General features: G+C 49.3%; 1 protein-coding gene and 1 non-coding gene across 2 annotated transcripts in view; both read right to left on the reverse strand.

The window, feature by feature from the left end:
* Window positions 1-20,827, reverse strand: part of LOC142557769 (putative acyl-CoA synthetase YngI) — a 158,006-nt gene extending 137,179 nt beyond the window's left edge. The window contains exon 1 of the mRNA XM_075669872.1: window positions 20,530-20,827. Within this exon, the coding sequence (XP_075525987.1) occupies window positions 20,530-20,627 (98 nt within the window). The 5' untranslated portion in view covers window positions 20,628-20,827. The remainder of the gene's footprint in view (window positions 1-20,529) is intronic.
* A 1,325-nt stretch (window positions 20,828-22,152) lies between these two features.
* On the reverse strand, window positions 22,153-22,339 carry LOC142567939 (U2 spliceosomal RNA). The gene has a single exon (XR_012825316.1). It is a non-coding gene; the product is annotated as a U2 spliceosomal RNA (small nuclear RNA).
* Between the last annotated feature and the right edge of the window lie 4,378 nt (window positions 22,340-26,717).

The following is a 26,717-nucleotide window of genomic DNA, read 5'->3' on the forward strand; positions in this document are numbered from 1 at the left end:
AACAAAAAATTGTGCAGTAAAGGGATAATATGCAGCCTGCTCAGCCTTTCTCCCCACCTTTCGCCCTCCCCGACCCTGCTTAGGTACGTGCCCCCCCCCCCCAAAAAAAAAGAAGGAAAACAATATGGCTACGCCACTGGCTGACAGTGCTCCCCAAGCTGTCAGATAATTTTGCAGTTTTTTTCCTTGTTTGTTCTCTTTCTTCAAAGCCTCAAAACTAAACCTTTCCTGCTCCGCACTCTTCTTTGTTGACGTTCCCGAGCATAATAGACATTCGACAGTAATACATTAAAGTGAGGCCCGTTAAGAAAAACAAAGGATGTTTGAACTCTGTCTTTAACTACCTCGTCCAGAGCCACCATTCTACCCAACACACCCGTATTTTGTAGGTCATTTAGGTACTAAATTGTCGATTGAAACCCGGGCGCCAACGCTAGCCCTAGAGCTACGAGTTCAAACAATGGCAGTAATTTATGGTCATACAACCGGAACAATTTTACTAAAGAGAACAAGATGCACTACGTGCTACAATATAATTTCGCTATGGCAAGGACAAACGAGCCAAACAAAGGGAACGTTCACGGAATGGTCATAAACGTTTAATACTCTTTGTAGACTATATAGTATACAAAGAGTGTTTGATCTCGTAGCTCTAGGGCTAGCGTTGGCGCCCGGGTTTCAATCAATTTAGTACATCAATGACCTACGAAATATATATATATATATATATATATACATACATATACACACACACACACACACACACACACACACACACGAAGTAATTGTACTTTTCCTCCCAACTGCGCAGCCCGTCGCGTAAAAACCGCCACGAGTTTCCTTGAACAGTAACAGCCACTCGATATATAAGGAAACTTCTGCGTTATTCAAATCGCCCACTTGATATTGTCGTTTTGCGTCAACACTTCTGTTTATTTTCCTTTCAGCGCCGGGACGACCGCGCAAGTGTGGCCGTCGCGGGTACAGGCGGAAGCCAGCTGTCTCCGGTTAATGATGGGCAGCATGCACGCCCTCGCTGCAAAGAGCGCGATGACGAAATCTCGAGCCAAGGCTGAACTGCGCAAACGACACCTCAAATAAGCGCCGCACACGGCCACCACGGAATAAACAAGGAAGAGTGCACGCGACAGCCCAAATGGGCGCCAAGATAACGAGAACACACATAAAAAAAAAAATATAGCGATAATGTGAGCGAGTGCCGCTCGCTGCATTCTGCGCCGCCGTGAAGCTCCCACTTGCTTTAAGAGGCAACCGGCAATGTTTTATACCATACATCTCAATTTCCAATATACTACACAACTTTCAAAGTTCAACTATCAGCATTTTTCAATTCTGTGCCAGCTACGCAAATGCTGCTTACACGAGTGGTTTACATACACAGATACAAATACGTATTTCCTTTTAATTCCGCGATTATAGTGTGTGTTTATATAGAAACTTGGAAGACAAACGTATTTGAAAACTAATCTAATTAGTTTGACAGTTCTAACGCGTCTGCTTTCCGAGTTATTTATCATCAAATCTGACTCTCACCAAGCTAATCTCGCTGTTGGAGGGAGTCTCGACCCAAGGACTAACGTCTGCTGCGTCACGATGGGGTTGTGGCGCAGCAGACTGTGCGGAAAAGAGGAAAGCCGGTCTTGTTTTTGTCAGCGAGGTATAGCGCTTATAAGCGCCGTGCTACAAGGAATCAGCTATACATACGTCATAAGAGAGGTTCGCCTGCGTGTCGAGGCTGGCGCATTTGAATGCGAAATTATCGTATACTGAGCGTCAAATTTGAATATATCAGAACACAAACGCTTTAGAAGTATCAAACAAAATAGAGCTGTGTTTGAACACGTTTGTCTTCACGTGTCTAATATAAACAATACCACCTTCACGAGATTGTTTAATGTATTTATTGGCTTAACTCGTTCACGAGAATTGTGGCCGCCAAAGCGCAAAAGCCACCTGTACAAACAGAATTTGCGTATCTATCTAGCATAGCCTTAGTATTAAAATGAACGGACAGCTTTGGAGAGAACTGTCTACAAGCGCACGAGCAAGCAGCGTAGAATGATGTATACTTGCCACAGAGCATGCATGTTTTCAGTTCCATTCGCTGGGGAGAACGCAGTCAGGTTACCAGTGCCCACTCGGGTGACGAAACAGCCAACGGGTAAGTTTTCAGGCAGCAAACTGACAATTCTTAAATTGCAATATCTGCAGCAGGGCAATTAGTAACAACCCCATTGGTGAACGTTTGCTAATTGGTCGACCTTGCGTTCATTTCTCATGGGAGTAACGTCCACCTCTTCGAGTAACCCAGCAATATTTGAAACTAGTCTGTTTATGTGGTCCAAAATGACGTTGCAGTTGGCGTTTAAGAACGCGATATTCATAGTGTCTGCAAAAAGAATAACGACTAAAAGATTCACCAGTTGAGTGGTGGTGAGTGCGAGTGAGGGCCAGTGAGAGTGAGTGGTGGTGAGTGCGAGCGTGAGTGCGCGCTTGTGAGTGTGAGTGGAGCTGAGCGTGAACGTGAGTGAGAGCGGGGCCTGGAAAATTATGGTGAGTGAGTATGACTATTCTCCCACACTGCCGACCCATGGCCACCAGTGTCAGCGGCGACGACATCCAAAGGAGCGTCACATCGAACTTTACTCGTAGCCGCTCACCATCGCCCCTGCAGTAACAGCGATCACCGTCACACGCGCAGGTACCGCGGACTGACCGTAGCAGCTGACGCCGCGGACGAGCGTAGCCCTCCCCAGCTCACGGCAGCCTGCCCCCCCTCCCTCCCTCCCTCGGCAGCGCAGACGAGATCGCCCACGCGGCTGCGGATGCCTAGGCCGCCGGCAACTCTGCGCACGCGCAGGCCATCTCCCCTACGCTTTCCACATAATGGTTCCGCTGCACCCTTCTCCTGAGCTCTCGCCTTTCTTTCATCTCCCGCTGGGCTCCGCGTTCGCTTTCATTCTCCGCAGCGCTCGTTCGCTCGGCTACACCGACGCCGTCGGACAACGCCGACGCTCTAGAAAAAAAAAAAAACAAATGCACTAGTTCACCATAGCTTTTTGTTCTCACTACTCTCACCACCTTTGCAAAGAAATTACTTTCGTCTTGGCTGCTTGGACGATGCCGAAATATATCACATCGCAAAAGCGATCTGTTGCCTTCCGAGAAAGCCACGTGCAAGTTCATCGGACTGCGCCGCTCCGACAGCAACTGTTGTAGAACGCCCGGGTGTTACGACGCAGGACATACAATGCGACAGATAAAATGGCCAGTGAGCCGAGTAATATTTTAGCAAAAGCTCAACGTAATCAAGGGAAGCTCACATGGCGCAAAACACATCGCCCTACCTACGCGTTGCGCTCCGGTGGCCCAAGATTCCCGAATTGTTCGGAAAAACTCACAAACGCCCTCTAAACAAAAACACCGCCGGTATACCACACTTTCGCCGATGTGGTGGCACTTTCGAGATGGGGCGCCATGACATATTTGCTTGGTTTGGGGGCATGTAAGGGGACAGTAAATAGATCTGCGGTGGAGACTAGTGAGATTTGTGGCGTAAAGGAAGAGAAAACGTGCAATCAGGCGAACTTCCTATATTTAATATTCTATACCTCAAATTGTAAAGCTATTTAAAGATTTAGATGCATCTGAAGTGTTAGAAGAACTATTGCTTTCGCAGCGTGCTCTCTTCCCCGTTGCAAAGGGGTTGGTCATATAGTCGTCGTCTGGGCGGCTGTACGTAGTTCTATCGCAAGGTCACTTACTGTTTCACGCAAGGCACAAGATAATAAAGCAAAAGAAAGGACGGGTAGCCAAGCACTTCCTCCTCTCGAATCTAAATCAGATCCTTGCTCCGTGCGAAAACGGAAGAGCGGACGTTGTTGTGAAACGGCACAACGTCGTGAATATGACCATCTGCCATCATCATCCAGGACGGCACGCTCCGCCGTAACACTGCTTTATGTAACTTTCAGAGGAGTTTATTTATTTTTAATCTCGTATAGTGCTTCCCGAAAACAATGTATTATTGCCGATCTTACAGGCTGCTGTAACATGCACTGTATGCACAATGAATGAGTAATGAGGAACCTAACTGGGCGCAAATATGAGGAGACTGGCAGGAGACGCAACTTTACTCCTTGTTCAACTTAGTCTCTCATGCGAAAAAAAAAAATAAGGCTGATTCTCTCGCTCTCGGGTAGCCTGACGTTATAAACAACAACAAATAGCGCCCCCGTGGTTACATCTTCCCCGTGACTTCCTTTGCAAAGAGTGGTGACACCACGCAAGAAGCCGTTCGTGTCTTATCAATTCGAGCGATAGCAAGGCCGAGAGGCTTGTGCTTGCCATAGAAGGACAGGGAAGTCCGCATCATGAGTGGTCGTCCCTGCCCTCCATACAGGCTTTACTGAAAAGGAGTGCGCCACACAGATGTACTGAGGCGAAAACTAGAACGAAGGCGGAACGGGATAAAACCATTTTCGTCATCGTTCTTGTGTTCTATTCGACGTGTTTTAGCGCCCCGCAACCAACACGGAAGTCCACGGTGTGCGATACCGCTTGACCACGCAGAAGTTGCTCTCCAAGATAAATTAATGCATATCGTCTCGGACTTTGGGCCAGATGACCCCTTGTACGTCGCAATTTCTTGCTGCATATGAATAGCATCAATGATGACTGGCACCAATTATTAAAAATGGAGGGGTCAAGAAAATGTTACTCATAGCACCGGCCATCGCCAGAAAATTCATCTGGCAAGAATTCGCTGATTAATAATTATCAGCCTCTGAGTTTTCAGCTTTAGGGCGCACTGTGGCGCGTATCACTCTGAAGACGAACCCTTACGTGACGAGTACGTGAAATCTGCCGTACGTGCTTTGCGGGCTCTCTGATGCAGGTAAAGCCCCTCTGTCCACCTCGGCAAAACATGTATGGAGGGGGCTTTAGATGCAGGCAGCTGCGGTCCCTTCTGGCTCGATTTTCTTTACACTGTTAGACACGGCCAGCCGAGTGCCTACTGTCGCAGCCTCAACAAGGTATCGCCCACTGTCGCACACACATTCCAAAGCTTTTGTGCTAAATGGCGGGGATCGTTGACCTACTGACGTCGCACTGCGCTTCAAGCAACCCGTGCACGTGTGCACAAAAAGTGAGGGCGTGTTGTATGCCGGGTTCGCGTCGATCCCCCGAAGTACACGTGCCGTTTGACGAGCGGGCCCCGAACGTTGACACCACTCGGCTCTCATTCTCGGCGAGTTCAGTGACGCCATTCCAGAGTTGGTGAAGCATCTCTTCGAACCATAAAGATTTCCGATTTTTTTGGGAGCAGCGCGCGTTTTGCTGCCGTAGCTCCCTCGAGAGCATTCATGCTTTTTATAATTTTCCTGTTCCTGCCCCCCTCTCCCCAAACGCACGTAAATATATAGACTAAACTCAAGTTAACCAGCGTAAACATCCCTTTTGCATGCTTTTCGACCTTTTCGGAAATACAACAGCACGAACGAGTTGGCGCAAGCGGAAAGTGAGACAAAACGGCACCATTCACAAATTTCCACACGCCCATCCTTTCCAAGAACATGTCCTTTACCTGCCGGCTCTCGTTTCCCATGAACTGGAAGACACTGCAGAGGCAAGCGCGCCATTCTAAGACGTAGAAAACGCCTCATAGGCTCAGTGACATCTGCGTTTGCAACCTCGCGATATGGAAAAAAAAAAAAGTGAAGCAGGCGTTTTTTTTCTTTCTTTCTTCAGCCTGTCCGCTCTAAAGCCCTCGGTTTGCGTTTAATCACTTATGTGGCATGAAAGTAAGAAACGTCATGAGCGCGTACCTGCGGCCTCCATATCTGCTGCAGCCCTACGGCTTATTTTCACTGCCAGTAAGCGTAATTGACGGTACGCATGAACCTCACTCTTCATGCGTCACTAAAGAGGAGCGTTCACCGCGACACACACGCACGCACAGGCGAGCACGTGCATAACTGGCGTCCAAGCGGGGGCTTCAACGACGTCAGTTTTATGAGCACCGTGACGGATAAGCTGGCACTGAATGATATACAAGTGCAGGGCACCGGACAGAATTTTCTCTCTGAAGGGAAAATCAGGCGGCCTGCAGAAATGTGTGAAACAAATGCAAGGTGTACGCGCTGCACTGCTCATATACGTATACCATACAGACAGCGAAAATAGTTCTTCCATAGTAACCATTGCGTAGCGGAGTTCAGTTGAAGCCTATCATAAATACGAGCATAATAACGACGGCATTCAAGGGGCCCAAACACTGGCCTCAGCCCGACATGCGCTAAGTGGCGTGCTTAACAAGACAAAGAGCTCAATGACCGAACGAACGCAATGGTTGAAATTATTAGCAACGCTCTGCCTGAATCTGTGCAATTATCCCATTTCACTCACTGTCATAGCCCGTTTCGTCTGCGGAACCAACACGTTCCGTCGCCTACTCTTTTCGCAAACGACTACCTATTTTATTGTTTGTCCGGTGTCTCTTTTTTGTTACTGAGGGTTGACTAGTCTACCTTTCACTTGAGATGCTGCGCATGCAACGTACAGTGCTATAGGTGGATGCGTCTCACGCGACGAGTGAGCTACAATTTGACCGTCACACCTTTCCTGTCATGGCTGCCAATTTCTAGCGACTAAGCGCAAAGAAAGGCAATCTCGCGTGCTGTTATTCTTCTCATTATTATCGGTATTGCTGTCGTTTATGTAGAATCTCTGCGCAGAAAAAAATGCGCGGGCACTGATTGCATTGGCTGCAAACTAACACAGTGAAGGCGAACGATTTCTTGCGCGCGCACCAAGCACCCTCTTAGCAATCCAGTATAGGCTAGAAGGAAAGGCGTCGATAAGGGAAATTTCGAGTCAACCTCAGGAGCCTCTGTTAGTAATTAAATAAGAGACGCGCCAGTAAACTTACCCAATCACAGAGAGAACTTACAGGTACGTATTGCACGCGCTATCTGATCGCCTCGACGGAAGCATCCGCCAATGGACCCGATAAATGGTAAGGCCCATCTCCTAAAAGCTTTCCATGGTTACAGCAGCAACGATCACAGTTCGTAAGCAAACTTCGCTGACGGCTTCCTCAGTACAAGTAAGGGGCCTATACGTCAGAAGACCGCACTGAAATCTCAAATCGCTTGAATATTGTTACGTCAAGCTGAAGCCGGACACTATTTACAATTTATTTACAGGGAAGCTCACGAGGCTAAAATGGCGACGCTATAACAAGCCGGCACACACGTCGTCTTCGTCCTCCTCAGTGCAGCCACACTGTGGCGGCTGTTCCGTAGCATCACCCCCGGCTGTAGAAGCACCGTCCCGGTGCTTAATCTACCCATCCGCGGTGAAAGGCGTGTGGTATGGTTTTAGTCTTGCCACGTGAACGATGTCACTTGCAGCTGATGATGCCGCTGAGAGATCGGCGGGGATTATTTCATACGTGACATCGGTCACTTGTCGTACCACACGGTATGGGCCAGTGTAGCGCGACAGCAGCTTTTCAGAAAGGCCCACACGTCGAACGGGTGACCAGAGAAGCACCAGAGAACCCGGAGAAAAGTGCACGTCACGATGGTGGCAATCATAGAGGCATCTCTGATGCTCCTGTGAGGCCTCGAGACGGGTGCGGGCGAGCTGGCGCGCGTGGTCGGCGTGTGCGATCGCGTCGCGGGCGTATTCAGTAGCGGAACGTGTGGCCGAGGGCAGCAAAGTGTCCAAGGGCAACACGGGTTCTCGGCCATATAGGAGATAGAATTATGAATAGCCGGCGGCGTCGTGACGCGATGAATTATACGCGAACGTCACATATGGTAAGTGAGAATCCCAGTCGTGGTGGTCGGTCGCAACGTACTTCGAAAGCATGTCGGTGATGGTCCGGTTGAGGCGCTCCGTGAGGCCGTTGGTCTGTGGGTGGTAGGAGAAGCTGAACTTGTGCTTTGTCGAGCAGGAGCGGATGATGTCCTCGACGACTGCCGACAGAAAGCTGCGGCCACGGTCAGTGAGTAATTGGCGGGGAGCACCGTGCACTAAAATGAAGCAGAAAGTCAGCAACGTCAGTAGCGCAACTTGTCGGGAGGGCTCTGGTGATTGCGTACCGCGTAGCATAATCGGTAGCGACGGCGACCCATTCATTTCCGGAGCCCGAGAGAGGAAATGGTCCAAGAAGGTCTAGACCAACACGGAAAAAGGGTTCGGGTGGGATGTCGATCGGCTGGAGACATCCAGCTGGAGGTGTGGAGGGCTTCTTCCGGCGCTGACGGGGCTCACAAGCGGCAACGTAGCGCCGCACGGAGCGGGCGAGACCCGGCCAAAAGAATCGACGGCGTACACGGTCGTATGTGCGCGAGACGCCCAAGTGTCCAGCCAGGGGAGCATCGTGAAGTTGCTGGAGGAAAGTCGAACGTAGGTGCGATGGAATGACGAGCAGAAGGTCAAGGCCGTGTGGATCAAAATTGCGGCGGTATAATGCCCCCCTTCGTAAGGAGAAACATCCGGAGAGAGGCGTCGCCAGGAGTTGACTCCAGACGGTCGATGAGGGCTCGTAATGAAGGATCGCGCCGTTGCTCGTTGTCGATTTGAAGCAACTGGGACACAGAGAAAATGCAAGCGATGGCGTCCGCATCAGCCGGTTTGTCGACGGAGTAGCGGGACAAACAATCGGCATCCTGGTGCAAGCGTCCTGTCTTATATACCACGGAGAAGGTATATTCTCGCAGGCGTAACGCCCAGCGAGCGAGTCGTCCCGTGGGGTCCTTGAGCGAGGATAGCCAGCAGAGAGCGTGGTGATCAGTGATGACACAGAAGGGGCGTCCGTACAAGTATGGACGAAATTTCGCAACAGCCCACACAAGGGCGAGGCACTCGTGCTCTGTGATTGAATAATTGCGCTCGGCGGGTGATAGAAGTCGGCTGGCATAGGCTATAACGCGATCATGTCCACGCTGGCGCTGTGCTAACACTGCTCCTATGCCGTGACCACTGGCATCAGTTGGAACTTCCGTTGAGGCAGACGGGTCAAAGTGGGCCTAAATTGGAGGCGTGGTAAGGAGAGTAGTCAGCTGCGAAAAAGATGCGGCATGGTCAGGACCCCAAGAAAAAGGGGTCCTGACCATGTCAAGAATCGCTGAAAGACGATCTAGATGCGTGTCGAATGTGGGTGAATAAACGATGACGTCGTCCAGATAGCACAAACAGGTGGACCACTTGAACCCCTGAAGCAAAGAGTCCATCATTCGTTCGAAAGTGGCGGGCGCGTTACAGAGACCGAAAGGCATCACCTTGAACTGATAAAGGCCGTCGGGGGTAACAAATGCAGTCTTCTCTCGGTCCATGTCATCGACGGATATCTGCCAGTAGCCGGACCGTACGTCGATAGAAGAAAAATAGGTGGCACCGTACAGGCAGTCTAGAGCGTCATCAATACGTGGCAAAGGGTACACGTCCTTTTTTGTGATTTTGTTTAGGTGGCGATAATCTACACAAAAGCGCCACGTTCCATCCTTCTTTTTGACAAGTACGACGGGAGATGCCCAAGGGCTACAGGAAGGCTCGATAATGTCCTTTGCAAGCATCTTTTTGACTTCCTGTTGGATAACAGCTCGTTCCGACGCAGAAACACGATATGGACGTCGGTGAATAGGGTCCGCATCGCCAGTATTTATGCGATGAGTCACGACGGACATTTGACCTAAGGGTCTATTTTGAAGGTCAAAAATGTCGCGATAGCTTTCAAGAACGCGGCAAAGAGCTTCAGCTTGAGCAGGTGTAAGGTCAGAGGAAACCATCTTCTTAATGTCGACGTCAGTACCGTGCGATGACGTCACGGTATGGGCTGAGCTGTAACGATCTTCCACTGTGAATGGCTCGACCTCATCATCCTGCAAAGCGCTAATTATAGCCAGGGAGATCCCCTGAGGCAGAACTTGCGCGGTTAGCGCGAAATTGACAAGTGGAAGGCAGGTGCGGTTGCCAGTAATTTTCAGCACAGTGTGCGGCACGGTAACACCATGTGTAAGCATAACGGCCGGAATTGGTGCGGCCACGTAATTTCCGTCAGGTTCAGCTGGTGAGGACAACAAGTCGACGTGTGTCACAGAGTGAGGCGGTAGGCGAATAAAATACATGCAGCTCAGATGGCTTGGAGGCGGGTCCACAGGGTCGGCAAGAAGAGGCAAGTCAAGGCGAAGTGAGCCGGCCGAACAGTCAATGAGGGCAGAATGAGTGGCAAGAAAATCCAGACCGAGAATGAGTTCGTGAGGGCAATGCTCGATGACGGTGAAGAGAACGACGGTCTCTCTCTCAGCAATGGTGAGTCGGGCAGAACACATACCAACAATAGCGACAGTCCCTCCGTCGGCGACTTGTACAACTCTGTTCGGGGCAGGCGTCAAAACTTTCTTGAGCCGACGGCGAAGAGCAGCACTCATAATGGACACATGCGCCCCGGTGTCAATCAACGCGCACACAGGAACATTGTCGACGAGAACGTCCAAAAGATTCTTGTTCGTTGGTAAAGTGAGGCGAGGATTTCGTACTAATGTCGTCAATGCAGCTTTCAGAAGCTTTACTGTCTAGTTTTCCGGTCGGGGGTGCGGCGAGTAGATCGGAGAAGGAGCACGGCGTGACGGGGGCGAGCGAGATTGGCGGCGGGAGTAGCGGGGTCGTGTCAAAGGTGTCGCAGGGTCAGATGATGGAGCGGGCATAGAAGGGGCGAAGGAAAAGGATGCGCTAGAGGGGCGAGGGGGGTAATCAGGATAATAGCGCGTCGGAAAAGTCCAGCGGCTGCGGCTGTGGCGAGCGACATGTCCAATGCGTCGGCAGTTAAAACAGATCGGCTTGTCGTCCACGGTTCGCCATTCGGAGGGGTTGCGCTGTCCATAAGAGGAGTAAGAAGAGCGCGGTGGGGACGTGCGTGGAGACAAAGGTTCCGAGCATACGGAACGAATGGATTGCAGGCCGACGTTGGACAACTCTTGACGGACGACGGCCTGGATCAAGGAGATTGTCACCGGAGAATGATCAGGTAACGGGAATGAAGGGGCCGCCGGTTGTACCGCTTCGACCTCACGACGAATGATGCGGGTCAAGTTGTCACATCGCGACGGCTGGTGGAAGAGGTCGTCACAGGATGACGTAACAGCTGTGTTGGGAAGTCGCATGATGTGCTGGGATACCCGGCGGCTTTTAGCATGCTCGAGACGGTGGCACTGCTTGAGGATGGTATCGATGCTGGTGACGTTCGTAAACACCAGTAAATTGAAGGCATCGTCAGCAATGCCTTTGAGGACGTGATTAACCTTATCGTCCTCAGTCATGTTCGGGTCAGCCTTGGCACAAAGGGCTAAGACGTCGAGAATGTACCACACCTAGGACTCGGTCGACGTCTGTACACGTGTGGCAAGGGCTTTCTTGGCATTGACTTGCCGACCAAACGGATTGCCAAAAAGGTCGCGTAGCTTGTCTTTGAAGAGATCCCAGCTCGAGATTTCCTCTTCGTGAGTCTGGAACCACGCCAATGGAGCTCCGTCGAGGTAGGGAAGTACGTTGGCAAGCATAATAGTCGGATCCCACCTGTGACTGGTGCTGACACGTTCGTATAAGCGGAGCCAGTCGTCAACATCAGGACTACCGACTCCGTTGAAAACACCAGGATCCCGAGGTGGGGACACGGCGACGTAGGTCGGGGCTGCAGGCGGAGACGCTTGCGTAGATGAAGTGCCGCCAGCAGGAGCCGAAGTTGCATTGTCGCCGTTGCCACCGCTGCGAAGCTCCATGACGGGTACGGGGAACGTCCACCTCCACCAAATTAATGTTACGTGAAGCTGAAGCCGGATACTATTTACAATTTATTTACAGGGAAGCTCACGAGGCCAAAATGGCGACGCTATAACAAGCCGGCACACACGTCGTCTTTGTCCTCCTCAGTGCAGCCACACTGTGGCGGCTGTTCCGTAGCAATATTCTTGGAATTTGCTTTACGTATGTATGTAAACGAGAGGAAGAGTTGGGCAAGAGAGATATAGCATAGAGGGCGTCGCAGCTAACGGTAATCAAACTGTTAAACAAAATCACAACATATGATTATGAGACGTACGCTGTTCGGTCATTAGTCCTCTTCCGCTACCAGGATAATTTTTTTGTATTAATTACCTGGTTAATGACGCGATCTTTTATGGGAGGCTGCTGCGTTATAAAACATCCCATTCAATCAATTTGAGTGCGTCGTGTTGAACGTAATTATTTTCTTTCCGCGGACGACTCTTAGCGCGCGAAATTCGAAAAATACCGCGTAATTACGCACGCCGCGGCACCAGCGGTCCCAAAAGTGATTTGAAGGAAGTAACTACTCATTGCCTGGCTTGACAACTGCTTCGTCATTGCGTAGACTGCGATCGTCGCGAGAAACACGCAGCTCGCTATCTGCAAAAGCCAACACCAACCGCTGGCCACTTTCAGCCGCGACAGCAGCTCTATTATAGTACAGTATCGCACGCGTAACTCATCGTCGGCAAGTTGTCTTTTCGTGCACTATCATTTTTTCTTGTTATTTTTACATTTCAGTTAAAAGGGCAGTTAATTTCTCCTGTATTTAGTTGCCTTCGTTAACGGCCTGTTTTTTTCGTATGGTTGTAAACTGAGACTACATCGAGCCCCTTCTTACTCTTCTCCCTCACTGCAGTTAGAAGTGCACCAGCCTGAGAGAGAGCTTACAGTGCTTCTGTATGTCCTCCCCCGCGCATTATGTGCGCAATTTTGTGCTCTTTCTATTGGCCCTTTTCCTTACCCCCAGCGCAGGGTAGCAAACGGGGCGCTGGTCTGGTTGACCCCTATCTTACATCTCCTTGCTTTCTCTCTCCCTCTCGTTCTGTCTTGCTTGGTTACTGAAAACATTGGAATTCTGTGCTTGTGACTGCCACGTTGTATTCAGCTTTCTTTTTCAGCTTTTTTTTTTTTTTTAATGCGCCAGCAGTTTAAAAATTCCATTTGTTGTGTGCCCTCCGCTACGCCGTCGCCCAGCCCTCACCGGCTACCGAACTCCTGCCACTGACCGCGGTAAAGTGCGTTTGGCAGCCGGACGCACTAACTTCTTAGCTAGTGCGCAACTTTGGTGCGTGCTGCGTGGTAATCATGTGTGCGGCGTTTTGCACGCAACACTGACTGTGAGTGGTGCATTTGTGCAAGCCTTTCGGAGGCCACAACAGGTAACAGTGCATCGCAAAGAAGTATACAGTTGAGACGACGGCGGTGTGAGAACTTTCAGCTGTAGAGCATGAAGAATCGCCGAATCTCGTGATTTCGTGATTTCTTATTTTTATCGCTTCCATTTTTCTAGATAATTATACAGACGGCAGATCATCAGCCATTAAAAAAAAAAAAAGATTCGCAGTTTCGCCGGAACAGCGAAGCATTAATTGTGATAGCAAATTACTGGACGGCTAGCTACACGAAGCAAGGATACTAGCTTTATCAGCCGTACAAACGCGTAAACATGGAACACTAACCAAATTAACAAACATGGTGTCACGCGCGCACAAGCAAACCTTAACTCATCTCACTCGATGACCGCGGAAACTCGCTGTCAAAACGCTGGAGCGAGGAAGAGCGCCAGCAGCAGCGAGCGAATTGACCTTCGTGCTGCGTCCCCCCCCCCCCCCCAACGTGAACTAATCCGCGAAAACACAGCGCGCGGCCGGACTCAGTCCCCGTCGCAAATGGCTTTCAAGATACAGCGGCCTGGGCGGGCGCGCCGCCGTCTGGATCCTTGCGCACGACGGAAGACGGTGCGCTTCCTTCCCGCTTCCCTCGCTTTCGTGCGCGAGAGTGAGCCGCGATCGCCCGCTTAAGCATACGGCGCGTGGACACACTTTTATCGCCCTTTGACATTACACTGAACATCACGGCGACAGCAGAAATGGGCATGCAGTGTCCACATTACTACCGCCATAAAACATATCCATGTAGCATGCAACATTTCCAGTTGCTGCACACAGGACTCTCGGAAATTGTATAGGCCATGTCGATCACACATATACGATTGTTGCTAACTAGTGGCGCGGCGCCGCGTATATCCCCAACGCTTTGTTCCACATGCTCCTATTTCGATCGTCCACAGCCGCAGCGGCCATCATAGCCACCACTCCACCCAGTAGCGAGCGCGGACTCTTGCTGACACGTACACGTCAGAGCCTACTGCCACATCGGCATTGTTAAGACGTAGCGCCATTGCAAACAAAACTTTCGCGCGTGGAACGGCCTCAAGGCTCGGACCTGTACTGTACAATAAGAAAAGAAAATCGCACGAATTCATAAATGTCATAATGATGTGCTTAAATGTTAATCCAGGCTATTCTTTTTTTTTTTTTTTTTTGGTTTCGCATTCATTGAAACCTCTGCTGTGTTTCCGTCACGCTCGTGCGTGACGGAAACACAGCGGAGGATCTATCACAGGATCGAATGCTAAGTACCATGGAGGAAGGCAAAACTGACGAGAGGCCCTATTCAGTCCGCGCGCTAGGAGAAAAGTGTGAAGGAAGTCGCATGGTATTTTTCGCTGTAGCGGCCATGTTGCCGTGACACAATGACGGTTTTGTTATGGTGCTGTGTTCTCAGGCGTGTGCTGCTCCGTTGGTCTAGCACCATGGCAAAGGCGTCGTCTGTGCATGTTTGCGTTATTCTACATGTCTTGTGTCGCTGTGTTAGCTAGACCGTGCTCTCCCGGCTGTTGTAGTCAGGTGAGACTGAAAGAAGTAAAAAAATTACCGGCCCTTCCATTCAGCGAAGCTGTGTTAGTTTACACCGAGTGTTATACCCTGCAAGTCAAACTTCGCAAGCAGTCTATATTGTCAATCTTTTGTTTCACCATTCTTTCACCTCATTTTCGCTTTTGCGTGCTTCGCGTGGTGAGCATGCTTTAGGAGTGCTTTTTTTTGTCGGTTCTCCCAGTATTTATTTTTTGTTTTGTTTTTCTCGTGAGGCAGGCTTACGACGACGAGCCTGTTCACGATCGAACTCTCGCTGACGCTCGCGGTAGGCAGCTTCTTCCTCAGGAGTACGCACTACTCGTGGTCTTCCCATAGTTGTAGCTGGGATGGAATGTGCGGAACCAATAATACAAATCTCCGTATATTGGGCGCAAGGCCCACCACTGGAGATGCGGGCGCTGCAATCGTTTTGACGATTGGTCGGATTGGTTTGGCGATTGACCTTGTTTCTTAATGAGGTTACACACACGTTCGGCTGCGACGGAGAGAACGAGTGCAGTGACGGTATGCCCGCAGTCCGCCGTTGTCGCTTGCGTTGGATGTCTCGAGTTTGCTCGTAGGCGCGGCTAGCAGCATCCGCCCGGCATTGCCGTTTGCGTCTCTTCAAAATTAAATCTGTCCGTCACGGAAGACAATGTCATACCACTGTAAACGCGGCCTCCCCATTACGACGTCAGAAGAGAAGTGAAATTCTACGCTGGAATGACGAGCGGCAACGGAGCCAGCTGAGGAAGAAGACGACGCTCGAGCCCTTTGCTGATGACGATAGTTTTAGCGAACTCCGACGACGACGGCACATGGTCCGCATGAACAGCTTCGCTGTAAAAGTGTGAAACGAGCGCGCATGCAACGCTGTACGCCGCGTACCGCGTCACGGACGACGGACGATCAGAGAGCGATCAGGGAGCCGCAGTCGGTGCATATAAACGCGTTCTCTTCTGCTGGCCTCCTCGTCGGTGCGCTGTGACTCGTCGCACCTGCGCGGAGCGCGGCCGCCCGACACCTGTCCAACAAAGCGAAACGATTCCTCAAGCCACGACCAGCATACGCGCGTGTTTTCTCGTAAACTGCAGCTGGGCTATCCATAGGTCAATGCGTCGTGATGTACACGTAAAGTGTGCTGCTGGTCATCGACTGTGCATTATTACTGCAGTGCAGTGAAAACGTGCTGATTTATGTTCACAAAAGCCGGCAAAAGTAGTTGGGACCGGCCTCACGGTCTAGTTTGTAGAGTTCACTGTGAACTTCGTTCACCGCTAGAGCACAATACTGGGACAGCATGACTTTCGCAACGGAATTGCGATGGTACGATGGTACATCTCGATTGGTGCCGTTGGTCGGCGTGCGCACGCCCGCGCCGCCCGGCGGGGTTGCACGGCGGAGGTGAGAAATGCAAACAAGAATCTGCACGACAAGATGGCCAACTTCGGGCATCACGGAGGCTTCACGAAGGGTGACGTCAGGGCCGCTCCTCCGTTCTTTCCTTTCTCCATGCCAGGTACGAACGAGACCGTACAAACAACATAGTTGTACAGCAGGATTTAGGCAGCTATGAATCTCATCGGCACATCGGCCGGCGGGTGTGACGCCTTCTGATCGGTTCCTGTCGACCACCACCCGTTGGTCACTTCCAGCGGCGGTGCTCGCGGGGCGAAAACATCTGGCGAGCCTAAGGTGTAGTGGTATGGCGTCTAGAATATACAAGGTGCTATTATGGGTGCACTGTCTTGCATATTCACTGTCAAATTTGTCAGCTGACTGGCTGCCACGGCCTCTACGATTGGATTAAAACACCAACATGTAGGAATTTAACAACCGTCATGGTGTCCACAATACGACCGAGTCAGCGGCACGCAGCCGTATTTTCGAAGCGAGGCCGGGCGTCGAGCAGCCGCCGTTGGAGTAGCTCAGCGAAGTTCGACGCTTGGCTGCCGGTTGCACGTTCGCTCAGTGAGACCCATTGTTTAATGCGTTGGAAATAGCAGGCAAAGCTCCCACGTCATCCATCGCAGGATACGTCGTTTACTTTCGCTTGGCCTTTCCGCTAGAAATATAAAGAGGGGCCGCTAAGGTAGCGGCTGTATATTCTTCTTTACTGCAGGAGATCCCCTGGATGAATGCTATGAGCATCCGCTTTGAAACGGGGCGGTGGGTTGCGCCACCAAGCTCTTTTATTTTGCCTAATGTCTTACCTATCTGTTTTTTTTTCTTTCTTTTGCACAGAGAAAATCAAACTTTCTGAACAACTATTAGAACTTTGTTTTCGTACGCCTTCGTTGTTTGCAGTCTCCCTACGTTTCTGCCACCAAGCCTACCAAGCTTGCAGTCTCCCTACGTTTACTAATCCTTACTGCGGACACGTTTACTTTCCGCCTGCTATCCCTAAAACCAAGCTCTTCCGCTGGCCTCCTTGACCCGTAGTGGTCAAATTTAACTCAGAGCCCTCTTCCACAACATCCCTTATAACAGACTGCAGTCGCGGCACATTAAAACCCATAATTAATTTTTTCCTGGGACTATTGATGTCACAAGCATGCACTTTTCTGCCCCAGACCGATCGTTTTCATTAAGTGAGTCTATCGCGTAAAATGAAGCCGAAAATGAAGCAATGACAAAGTGGCCGACGATTGCAGTGCCGCTCGTTGAAAAATTGAGTTTGTGATAATATTCCGGTGAACAAGCACTGAAACGCTAAATGATGGGAAAATCTGCCAGCGTTCACAACTGTTGCCCTCGCCACACAGAAAAAGGGCTGAAACATAGGTAGGACAAAAAAAGTTTTGTCTATGCCGATGTTCTATAGAGAAGAAAATTATGTGTTCACTTGCGCGGCCATGCGCACGTCTGAACGCCTCGGCAATGTACGACTCCGCAACGTGTGCAAGATTCCATACTTGCCTTTTAGGAATATTCAGTGAAAGGATAAAGCATGGTGGATTGGTCTCCTTTCTGGCTCATCGGCAACTCATATTTTGGCCACTAAATGGTCGCTAGGTTGGTGAAATTTCAATAGGTTAGCACAAATAAAATATGAGGATCCCACCACTGTGAGAATCGATGTAAGCGAAGCGTTCCATGCTGTTTTCTTTGACTGACGATAATTAGCGGTGATATTGACAGTTAGTGTGTAATTTCTTCAGCGTTTAGTCCAATACGAGAGTGGTGATCGAGTTGACATTAAACGTTACATCATGTGCACCACTGATGTTTGTTTGCGTAGCACACATAACACAAAGGGAAACATATTTGCTTGAGGTGTTGTACGCCATTGTTCATAGTCTCGGAGAGGCTTAAACATTATCATTGCCTCATATGGCATCGTGGCATCGCATCGTGGCAGGAGTGTTAAAGTTTTTAATTGAATTATGGGGCGGTACGTGCCAAAACCGCGATCGGATTATGAGGCACGCCATAGTGGCGGACTGCGGATTAATTTTGACACCCTGGTGTTCTTCAATGTGCACCTAAATATAAGTGCACTAGCGTTTCTCTATTTCGCTCCCGCCGAAATGCGGCTTGCACGGTTGGGATTGAATCCGCGACCTCGAGCAATGCCATAGCTGTCAAACTAACGTGGCGGAACCAGAAGCGTTGATTTGACGTGCGACCGCTTCCGTAGTGTCGCCTAGACCTTTCGGTGTTTTAATGCGGCTTTGCGTTTGCACGCCTTGCGTCAGTTTTCCGCTTGACAAATTTGCATGGCGTTTATTTTTCAGAAATAGCAGAGGCGCAGTACCGCACCGTACCTTCAGCTTACCCTCAGCCGCCGTTTCCTTGCCTTGTCACGTCATCTTTTCCCTCTCCCTCCCTTTCTCTTTGTATGAGAAGTACGAGTGTGGCAAGGCTGTTATTTCGCGACTGCGTCGGTTCTAAAGAAGTGGTTCGTTGTGAAAAAGGTTGGCGCTATCTTCCGCAGCCCTTGAGGGAGCACGGCGTAGAGCCAAAGATGGGTGCCATCAGCACCCGCTGTTTTCAGGTGGCCTCCCTCCCAAGTACTGACCGAGCACAATGCTGCTTGGCTTTGGGGATAGGACGAGAGCCGGCGTAGTCAGCACGGTGTGGCCGATTCTGCCGAGGAGATATTCGTTTTACCTATTCTCTGCCTCTTCTCCCCTTTGCTCTCTACAGTTCTATCTATGTAATAGTTCTGTGGAAACCCGCAAGGTGGATAGAAATAATTATCGAAGGGAAAACGAGACATCCACCCAATCGTGGCAATTACTACAAAGGAAACCCATAGGGGTTTCTCGAAAGGAAAGCCTCGCAGTCGAAGAAAATTTCGTGCTGGTCCGGGACTCGAAACCGGGATCACCGCCTTTCCGGGGCAGTCGCTCCAGCATCTGAACTAACCAGGCGGCTAGACGATGCCAGGCCGAAGTCGAACTCATCAACAACTCGAAGCAAAGTGGCAGGAGCGTACGTGGCAGAGATCATAGGCGACGGGAGAAGCTCGTTTGGATCTTTCCATCGCGTGGCATGCGCACAATGCCGTCTGGAGCTCCCTGGGTGTCGCCACACTAGCCTCTTGTCAACTGTTATACATGACCCCCCTCAAAAGCATTGCAGAAACTCCAATGCTTTCTACTAACGTGCAAGACCAGAGGAGACGTGAGCTTGAGAGATTAGTGAGCTTGAGAAATAGCGCAGCCAAGCGTATTTTGCGCACCGGAAGCCCCACGGCCGTTTGCGCCCCCTGACCTTGAGTGGTTCACTGTACCTCGGGTAGCCAAAATCTAAAAATGCCTATTGAACGGATCCTAATTCCTTTCCACTATTGGGTCGCAGGGACACACAAGTGTATTCACTAATAACGTAATTACAAAACAGGAACCTCAGCTGTCAGATTACGCTCGCCATTCACACGAAGCTAATACAGCGAGTTGCAGCTACGCCCCTCTGCGGTGGCTCATATATGTGGCGTTCTGCTGTTGAACACGATGTTGCAGGTTCGATTCCTGGTCGCGGCGGCCGTATTGGGATGGGGGCGAAATGAAAAACGCTCATGTACTTGAACTTTAGTGCACGTTAACAAACACAGGTGCTCTAGCTGAACCTGTAGCCCTCCACTACGGCATCCCTCATAGCATGTGTGTTGCGTTGGGACGCTATAAACCAAAACAGACATCGAAGCTCCTAAGCGCATACTGCTCATACAGCTATAAAACAACAGACGTAAGAGTTGGTCACGACAACACAAAATGCAGAAAATATAGGCGGGACTTACAACAGAAGATATTTAGAACACAAGAAAATCGAGAAGTCAGTCTTCCGTGACTGCGGGAAGACTGTACATTAGGCATTGACAGTGTGGAAACACAATGTGCATGCAATGTGGCATGCACATTGTGCTTGCACATTTGCGAAACTGTGAACAACGCTTTTTTTTTCTTCATTAAAAACAGTTCTAGACAGGCGTGGCAAGAGCGCACAGGTGAAGAAAAAATGCATAACACGAAACAAGAACACGATGCTGCAGATTACCTTAGATGCTTCCCCGATTACTCTAACCAATTTAGTATCTTTCTAAATAAAAAAAAAAATAAGGTCTGACCCATAATTCATGCATGCTAAAATTCTGCGCAACTCTTGCCCTTTCTCTAAACCGGCGTGAAATCGTAACATATACAAATGATCAATCCGCGCGCATTTGGCCGGCGAGTTCCATCCATGCGTTGTTGAAATTTCAACCTCGTTAATGCGCGCATGTAAAGCGAAGCTTGACAACTCTTACCTTGCAGCTGTATGGCGCTGAGCACGAAGCAGCGCACGAATCAGCGGTTTGGTGTGACGGAGAAGGGCCATCGTTGTTTTGCCGCGCGAGGAAAACATGCTTTCCGAGCCCGTAACGCAAGCTGCTCGCCACTGGGTATGACGCGTCACAGAATTGTCAGCGCTTGGATACTTTTCAGGCAAGGTTTACTACAGAATCTACATCCCATGCACTTCCTGGTGAAATCAAGAAAACGCGCAGGCTCAAGCGCCACGAGGAAAGCTCGCACCAACCGACACGGCTGACGGCAGTGTTCAGAATGCGGAACGAGAACTCAAGGCAAACCGGCTAACAGCCTCCCAAAAAGCATCGTCTTGACGTGTGGCGCCATCTGTCGAGGACTGGGGACATCGTGTCAGGCGCCAACAACGGCGCATCTGTTAGCGAAGTCAACAAAGATACCAGTGGCATATCAAGGCACGCATCCGTAGGTGATGCTGCATTTCCAAACTCGCTTAGTTGAGGTAATCGGAAATGGCCGCAGGCATCTTAACTGCCTCACGTTTACGCTGATACACGAACTACTGCGTAGCTGGGGAGGGGCGGGGGGTGAAAGAAAGGATTAAAAAAAATAATTGTGTGGTTTTACGTGCCGGATGCACGATCTTAATATGAAGCACGCCGTAGTAGGAGACTCCCGATAAATTTTGGCCACCGGGGGTTCTGTCACGTACAGTGGCGTACTGACTATCTTCCAGGGGGGGGGGGGTCAGGGGAGGGGGTGCCAGGCGATTCCTCTCTCTCTCTCTCTCTCTCTATATATATATATATATATATATATATATATATATATATATAGATAGATATAGATATATATATATATATGTGTGTGTGTGGGGGGGGGGGTTCTCTCGGACGTTGCCAAGCCCTGTTATAGGCGAAAATATAGTCCGAGAGAAAACACCCCCCCCATATATATATATATATATATATATATATATATATATATATATATATATATATATATATATATATATATATATGGGGGGGGTGTTTTCTCTCGGACTATATTTTCGCCTATAACAGGGCTAGGCAACGTACCACCCGCTTTTCACTTTCTTTCCTCGTCTATGGCTTTCACCACGTTTCGTTCTTGATGTATCCTTCCTTTCGACTCCTGTACCCCCAGAAGCTCCTTTCCCGGAACAGTTTCTGTCTCGCCTCGCGGACTGTCGTCGCCTCGCCCGCCTTAACACCGGCATCTCCCAGGACGCTCGCAAGTTACCGTGCTGTGACTTTTTTTCTCCTGGCGACGAAGTTCTTCTTTGGACTCCTGTGTGCGTTCCCGGCTTATGTGAAAAATTTCTCACGCGTTTTGTTGGACACTTACCCGGTCATTGAGCAGACTTCACTTGTCGATTACCGCGTCTCACCCCTTACCGTCCAATTCCCGTTGCCGTGGAACAGAGATAGTCCATGTCGCTCGTTTAAAACCCTATACTTAACGCATTTCATAATACTTCCGCGCGGCTAGTGTGTGTGTGTGTGTGTGTGTGTGTGTGTGTGTGTGTGTGTGTTCATTTTTCATTTTTACTGCGAAGCTGTATACGGCTAGCTTCCAGCGGAGCGATGTCCGCAGACCTATAACCATGGGCCGACCCCGAAGGTAGTGAAATACCGGGCCGACTCGCGGTGGAGGTGAAGCAGGCTTCAAGCACTCCGCCAATTTGCAAAAATAAGTTTGACATCTTGAGTCCAACTACAACCCGAATCGGGTATTAAGCGTAAAGCGGCTAAGAACAGATACTACACTTCGACCCACGTCGGCTATGTCTACGGTCGCACCGTCCATGTGGCCCCGATCCCGCAAACTTGGAACGTTTCACCGCAACAGCCCGGTTTCTGAGGTAGTTTGTGGGGAACCAGTTTGGTGTGGCCTGTGTTGTGTGTGTTCGCTTGTGGCTTTCGAGTGACATCCCAAACATTAGTGCACTATGGGACGTCGACCAACGCACGATCGCCTTGGCTACAGTGAATAGTGTGCGCCCACGGAGTGCGGTGACGTGTGTGTCTGTTCTACGTGCCGGGATTCGTTAGTAAAAGGTGTCGTGCCGCGTTTTGCCACAACACATGAGTATGCATAGCCCCCGGAGCCTTATCACCATCTTCCGAGGCTCAGCAACGTGGAGGAGCGAGTAGTCGCGCCTCGCCTTACATTTATCAGCATACGGCGCTTAATTGACCCACGGCAACGGACAATTCGCCATTAATGGGCAGGTCATTATTGCCCCCATCGATGTATAGGAAACTGTACGATGCCTGACCGGCACTTCAGTGATGACAGTGCCATTGACGTGCATATCATGCGTCGGTTACTCTCCAAGCCACGTTATGTTCGATCATTATAGTAATCACCATGTAATAAATCGATAAAATCAACCACCACATACACAGCTCCGCTGGTCATCCACCTTCACAGAATGGAATGGCACAGAATTTTTTTCGTATGCTTTGCCACAATGCCTGACACGGAGGACCCCTGCTAAGGGGAGCGGAGCCGGTCGGAGGGGGGTTATACTTCTGTCAAGCGGGCAAGTTGAGTGCACTTAAGGAGAGTGCACTCGGTTTTAAATGCACGTTCCCAGATCTAAACGTCGCAAGCAGAGTGTACTCGCAGAAGAGTGCACTTCGATCGGAGTGGGTTCACGGAACGTACTTTGCTGGTCGAGTGCGCAGCTTCGCCACCAGCGGTTTCAACGATACAAATTGCTATGCATAGAAAAAGGACGCAGAAGTTCATTCTAGCTGTTGAATAGCTTTTAACAAAATAATCATTACAGAACTCGCCGATATTCTGTTCTATCAGGATCAAAGGCCCCCTCGTCGCACGCCACCATATTGTTCTGGATTGGCTAAGCATTCATCTTGGCCAGCCTTGACTTGGAACACTCTTATGATAAAAATATTGTTTTGTTGTTGAATAAATAAATAAATATATATATATATATATATATATATATATATATATATATATATATATATATATATATATATATATATATATATATATAGAGAGAGAGAGAGAGAGAGAGAGAGAAAGATAACTTTCATTTATATTGCCGGCAGATTGGTGGGGGGGGGGGGGTCCCACCCCGCTTATATGGCGGCCAGAAGCCCTTGATTCAAGCGGCATCCTCGGCCTGCTGGACGGCCAAAAGTTGGTTTTCGGGGGCCGAGTTGAGCAACACGGTCTCCCACTGCTTCCGATCCTTAATTTTTTTGCCTTGTCGGGGCGCCTGACGGCAGGCCCAGATAATATGATCCAGGTCCGCCCTTTCTTGAAAAAATTTACATTTGGCTGAATATTGGTCGGGGATATAATGATTATATAACACCGGATTTGGATACGTATTTGTTTGAAGGAGGCGCCATGCCACCACCTGCTGCTTATTAAGTGATGGGTGTGTGGGACTGATTGTTTTTTATTTATAATACAACTAAAGCAATCGCTTTTTAGAAATTTTTCAAATTTTAATCTACATCTTCAAAAAACATGGTTTTAGTCGGCCGCCATTTTTTTTTTTTTTTTAGTGCGAGTGCGCTCTGTTTTCCCGTTTAGCACCGCGTAGCCTCAAGTGTCACTCAAGGTCCCGAAGTGCACTCCCCGTAAGTGCACTTAACTTGCCCGGTCGACAGGGGTATTAGGTAGATGCAGCTTTAACGGCCGCAGACTAATAAACAATGACACGTTCTTTCACTGAATATGTCAATGACACATTGATCTATTGTAAAAAATTTTATTGTAGGTTATACAGAAGTTTAATGCAAAAGGCTAGAAAGTTGGGCGAGTTGGTACGGTAACACATTCTTGGATTGTAGCCCGAAGTGACACACACACACGCAGACTAGAAGAAGACAGAACGAGCGCTAACTCTCAACTAAATCTTCATTGAAACTATCGGTACAAATGACAACCCACACGAGAAATCATTGAGGCATTTCACATTAAAAGATTAGGAGAGACTTGTGTTAGCCACGCATCAATATCTCTGTTAGAAGGTGAATTTCAATATCTTCTCAGCTCGTGCGTCAATCTCAAGTAGTGCCTTTTGTTTGGTTTTTTTCTTCCATACCTCTTGATATGTTTAACTGGTAGACTTTAGACCTTGTCATGTTCGTGTGCTGCGGTATTTGCAGTCACTTATACATGTGTGTTGATAGTTTCAATAAAGATTTATTTCAGGGTTAGCACTCGTCCTGTCTTCTTCGTGTGTGTGTGTTCGCGCTACAATCCAGGAATGTGTACAGAAGTTCATGTTCACGACTGGGCGGATGACGCGCAGAACGGGCCCAGGTGGCATGTACGGTAAAGATAGCCTCCCTTGCGGATCACTGTATTGCCATTGCAGCAGAAACGGCCGAAAAAATGCGTCAGTGAAAGTTACCTTTATCATCGACAGATCTGGTTTTCAATCGCACATTACGAACCTTTACAGTCTAGTGTTGCCAATATTTTCTGATGCGCGTAACACCCGCCGCGGTGGCTTAGCGGCTATGCTGTGGCGCTGGTAAGCTCGATGTCGCGGAATCAAATCCCGGCAGCGACGGCGGCATTTCGATGGCGGTGAAATACAAGAACGCCCGTGTTCCGAGCACTGAGGGCGAGTTAAAGATCCCCTGGTGGTTAAAATTAATCCGGAGTCTCCCACTACGGCGGGCCTCATACTCAAATCGTGTGTTTGGCACGTAAAAGCCCAGAATTTACTTCAATTCAAGCGCGTCAGCGAAGTAAGTGAGACAAAAAAATCCCTAGAATTCTCGCTAAAACTGTGAAGTGCATTGTAAGAACGTAGGTGCTCTGAAACACTCTAATATAAGCCAACGGGAATTAAATCATTTAGCTGGACGTTTCATGTTGGTCTAATGTCCGTGCAGCTGAAGGAAAACAGTGAATTTACCAAGAGGGGTATAGAAAGCTTTAGCTATACTACTGTATTTACTATAGGGTGGGCGAATATTCGAGGTTTCGTATAGTTGGTGCGTAATATTTTATTCGAAAATCAACTATTTAGTATTTTCAAATATCAGAACTATAACGAAATAGTTCGCAACAACCGACTGTTAAAATCGGGTGACTGTTGTCCACGTGCTGAACAAAGTTTCGCAAATTATAATTATCCCAAGTAAAACAGAGACAAAGATTTTGAAGCAATGCAGAAACAAAATGGGTAATGCAAGCTTTGTTTTTGGTTTTGCGGTGGAAGTGCGGCACTAGTTTGCACGCCTTGGGTTATATCACGTACACATACATAAATACCCAAGAGCGCTTGGACGTTGTTATGATTGGGGGTTCAATCCCATCGCTCGTGATCCGTTGTCAAGATTGGAGTCGGGCATGAATTAGAAGGTAGCTGGCCCATGCCGTCGTCCAACATATCCACGCTTAGGACGTTGATGAAGGGAAGGACTGCTTCTCATCGAGAACGAGGAATATGGGTTTATTTACAGTATTTATATCAGTCTAACATGACTGTTTGAGAAAGTACATCAGTCTAACATGACTGCTTGAGAGAGAGAGTGTCCTGAGCAGCCGCACAACAGCAGTTTATAAACACTCGGTGCTCCCTCGATACCCAGGTGACGGAAACGGCCGTCCAAGCACCGTAGGTGAGTTGACCAGGCACCGTCTTGGTCAACTCACCAGGCGTCTTGGTCGGCGCGTGGGAAGGGGTGTCAGTAGACGTTCCCGCGGCTCAGTGACAATAGTTGGTCCGTCGAGCCCGTTTAGTCATAATGGCGACTTCGTCAAACTCGGCTCCAGCGACGGAGAGTCGAGGACTCACGTATTGTTGTTCACACACAGTCGACTTAGTCACGCCGTGGCTAGAGGTGTGCGGCGACGCTCCAGGAAAGTTGCCGCCACAGTCGCAACTGGCCGGCAAAACTTGCACTGCAGCTGGCCGTTCTTAACAACGTATGCAACGCGCGCTTAATGCGGAGGTGGTAGGTTCGGCTATCACCGTCGGCAAGTTGTTTTTTTCCTCCATTTGCCTTTAGCTTCTCATTTTTACATTTCACTTAAAAACTACAAATAATTTCCTCTGTGCTTTCCTTTCCGTCATTAATTGTTGGTTTCATATGGTCCTGAGTATGACTAACAAATGTGTGCGAGCGTTCTTACAAAACCGGCGCCCTTACAAAACCGGTCC

Source organism: Dermacentor variabilis, chromosome 1, assembly GCF_050947875.1.
Source record: "Dermacentor variabilis isolate Ectoservices chromosome 1, ASM5094787v1, whole genome shotgun sequence".
Lineage (NCBI taxonomy): Eukaryota > Metazoa > Arthropoda > Arachnida > Ixodida > Ixodidae > Dermacentor > Dermacentor variabilis.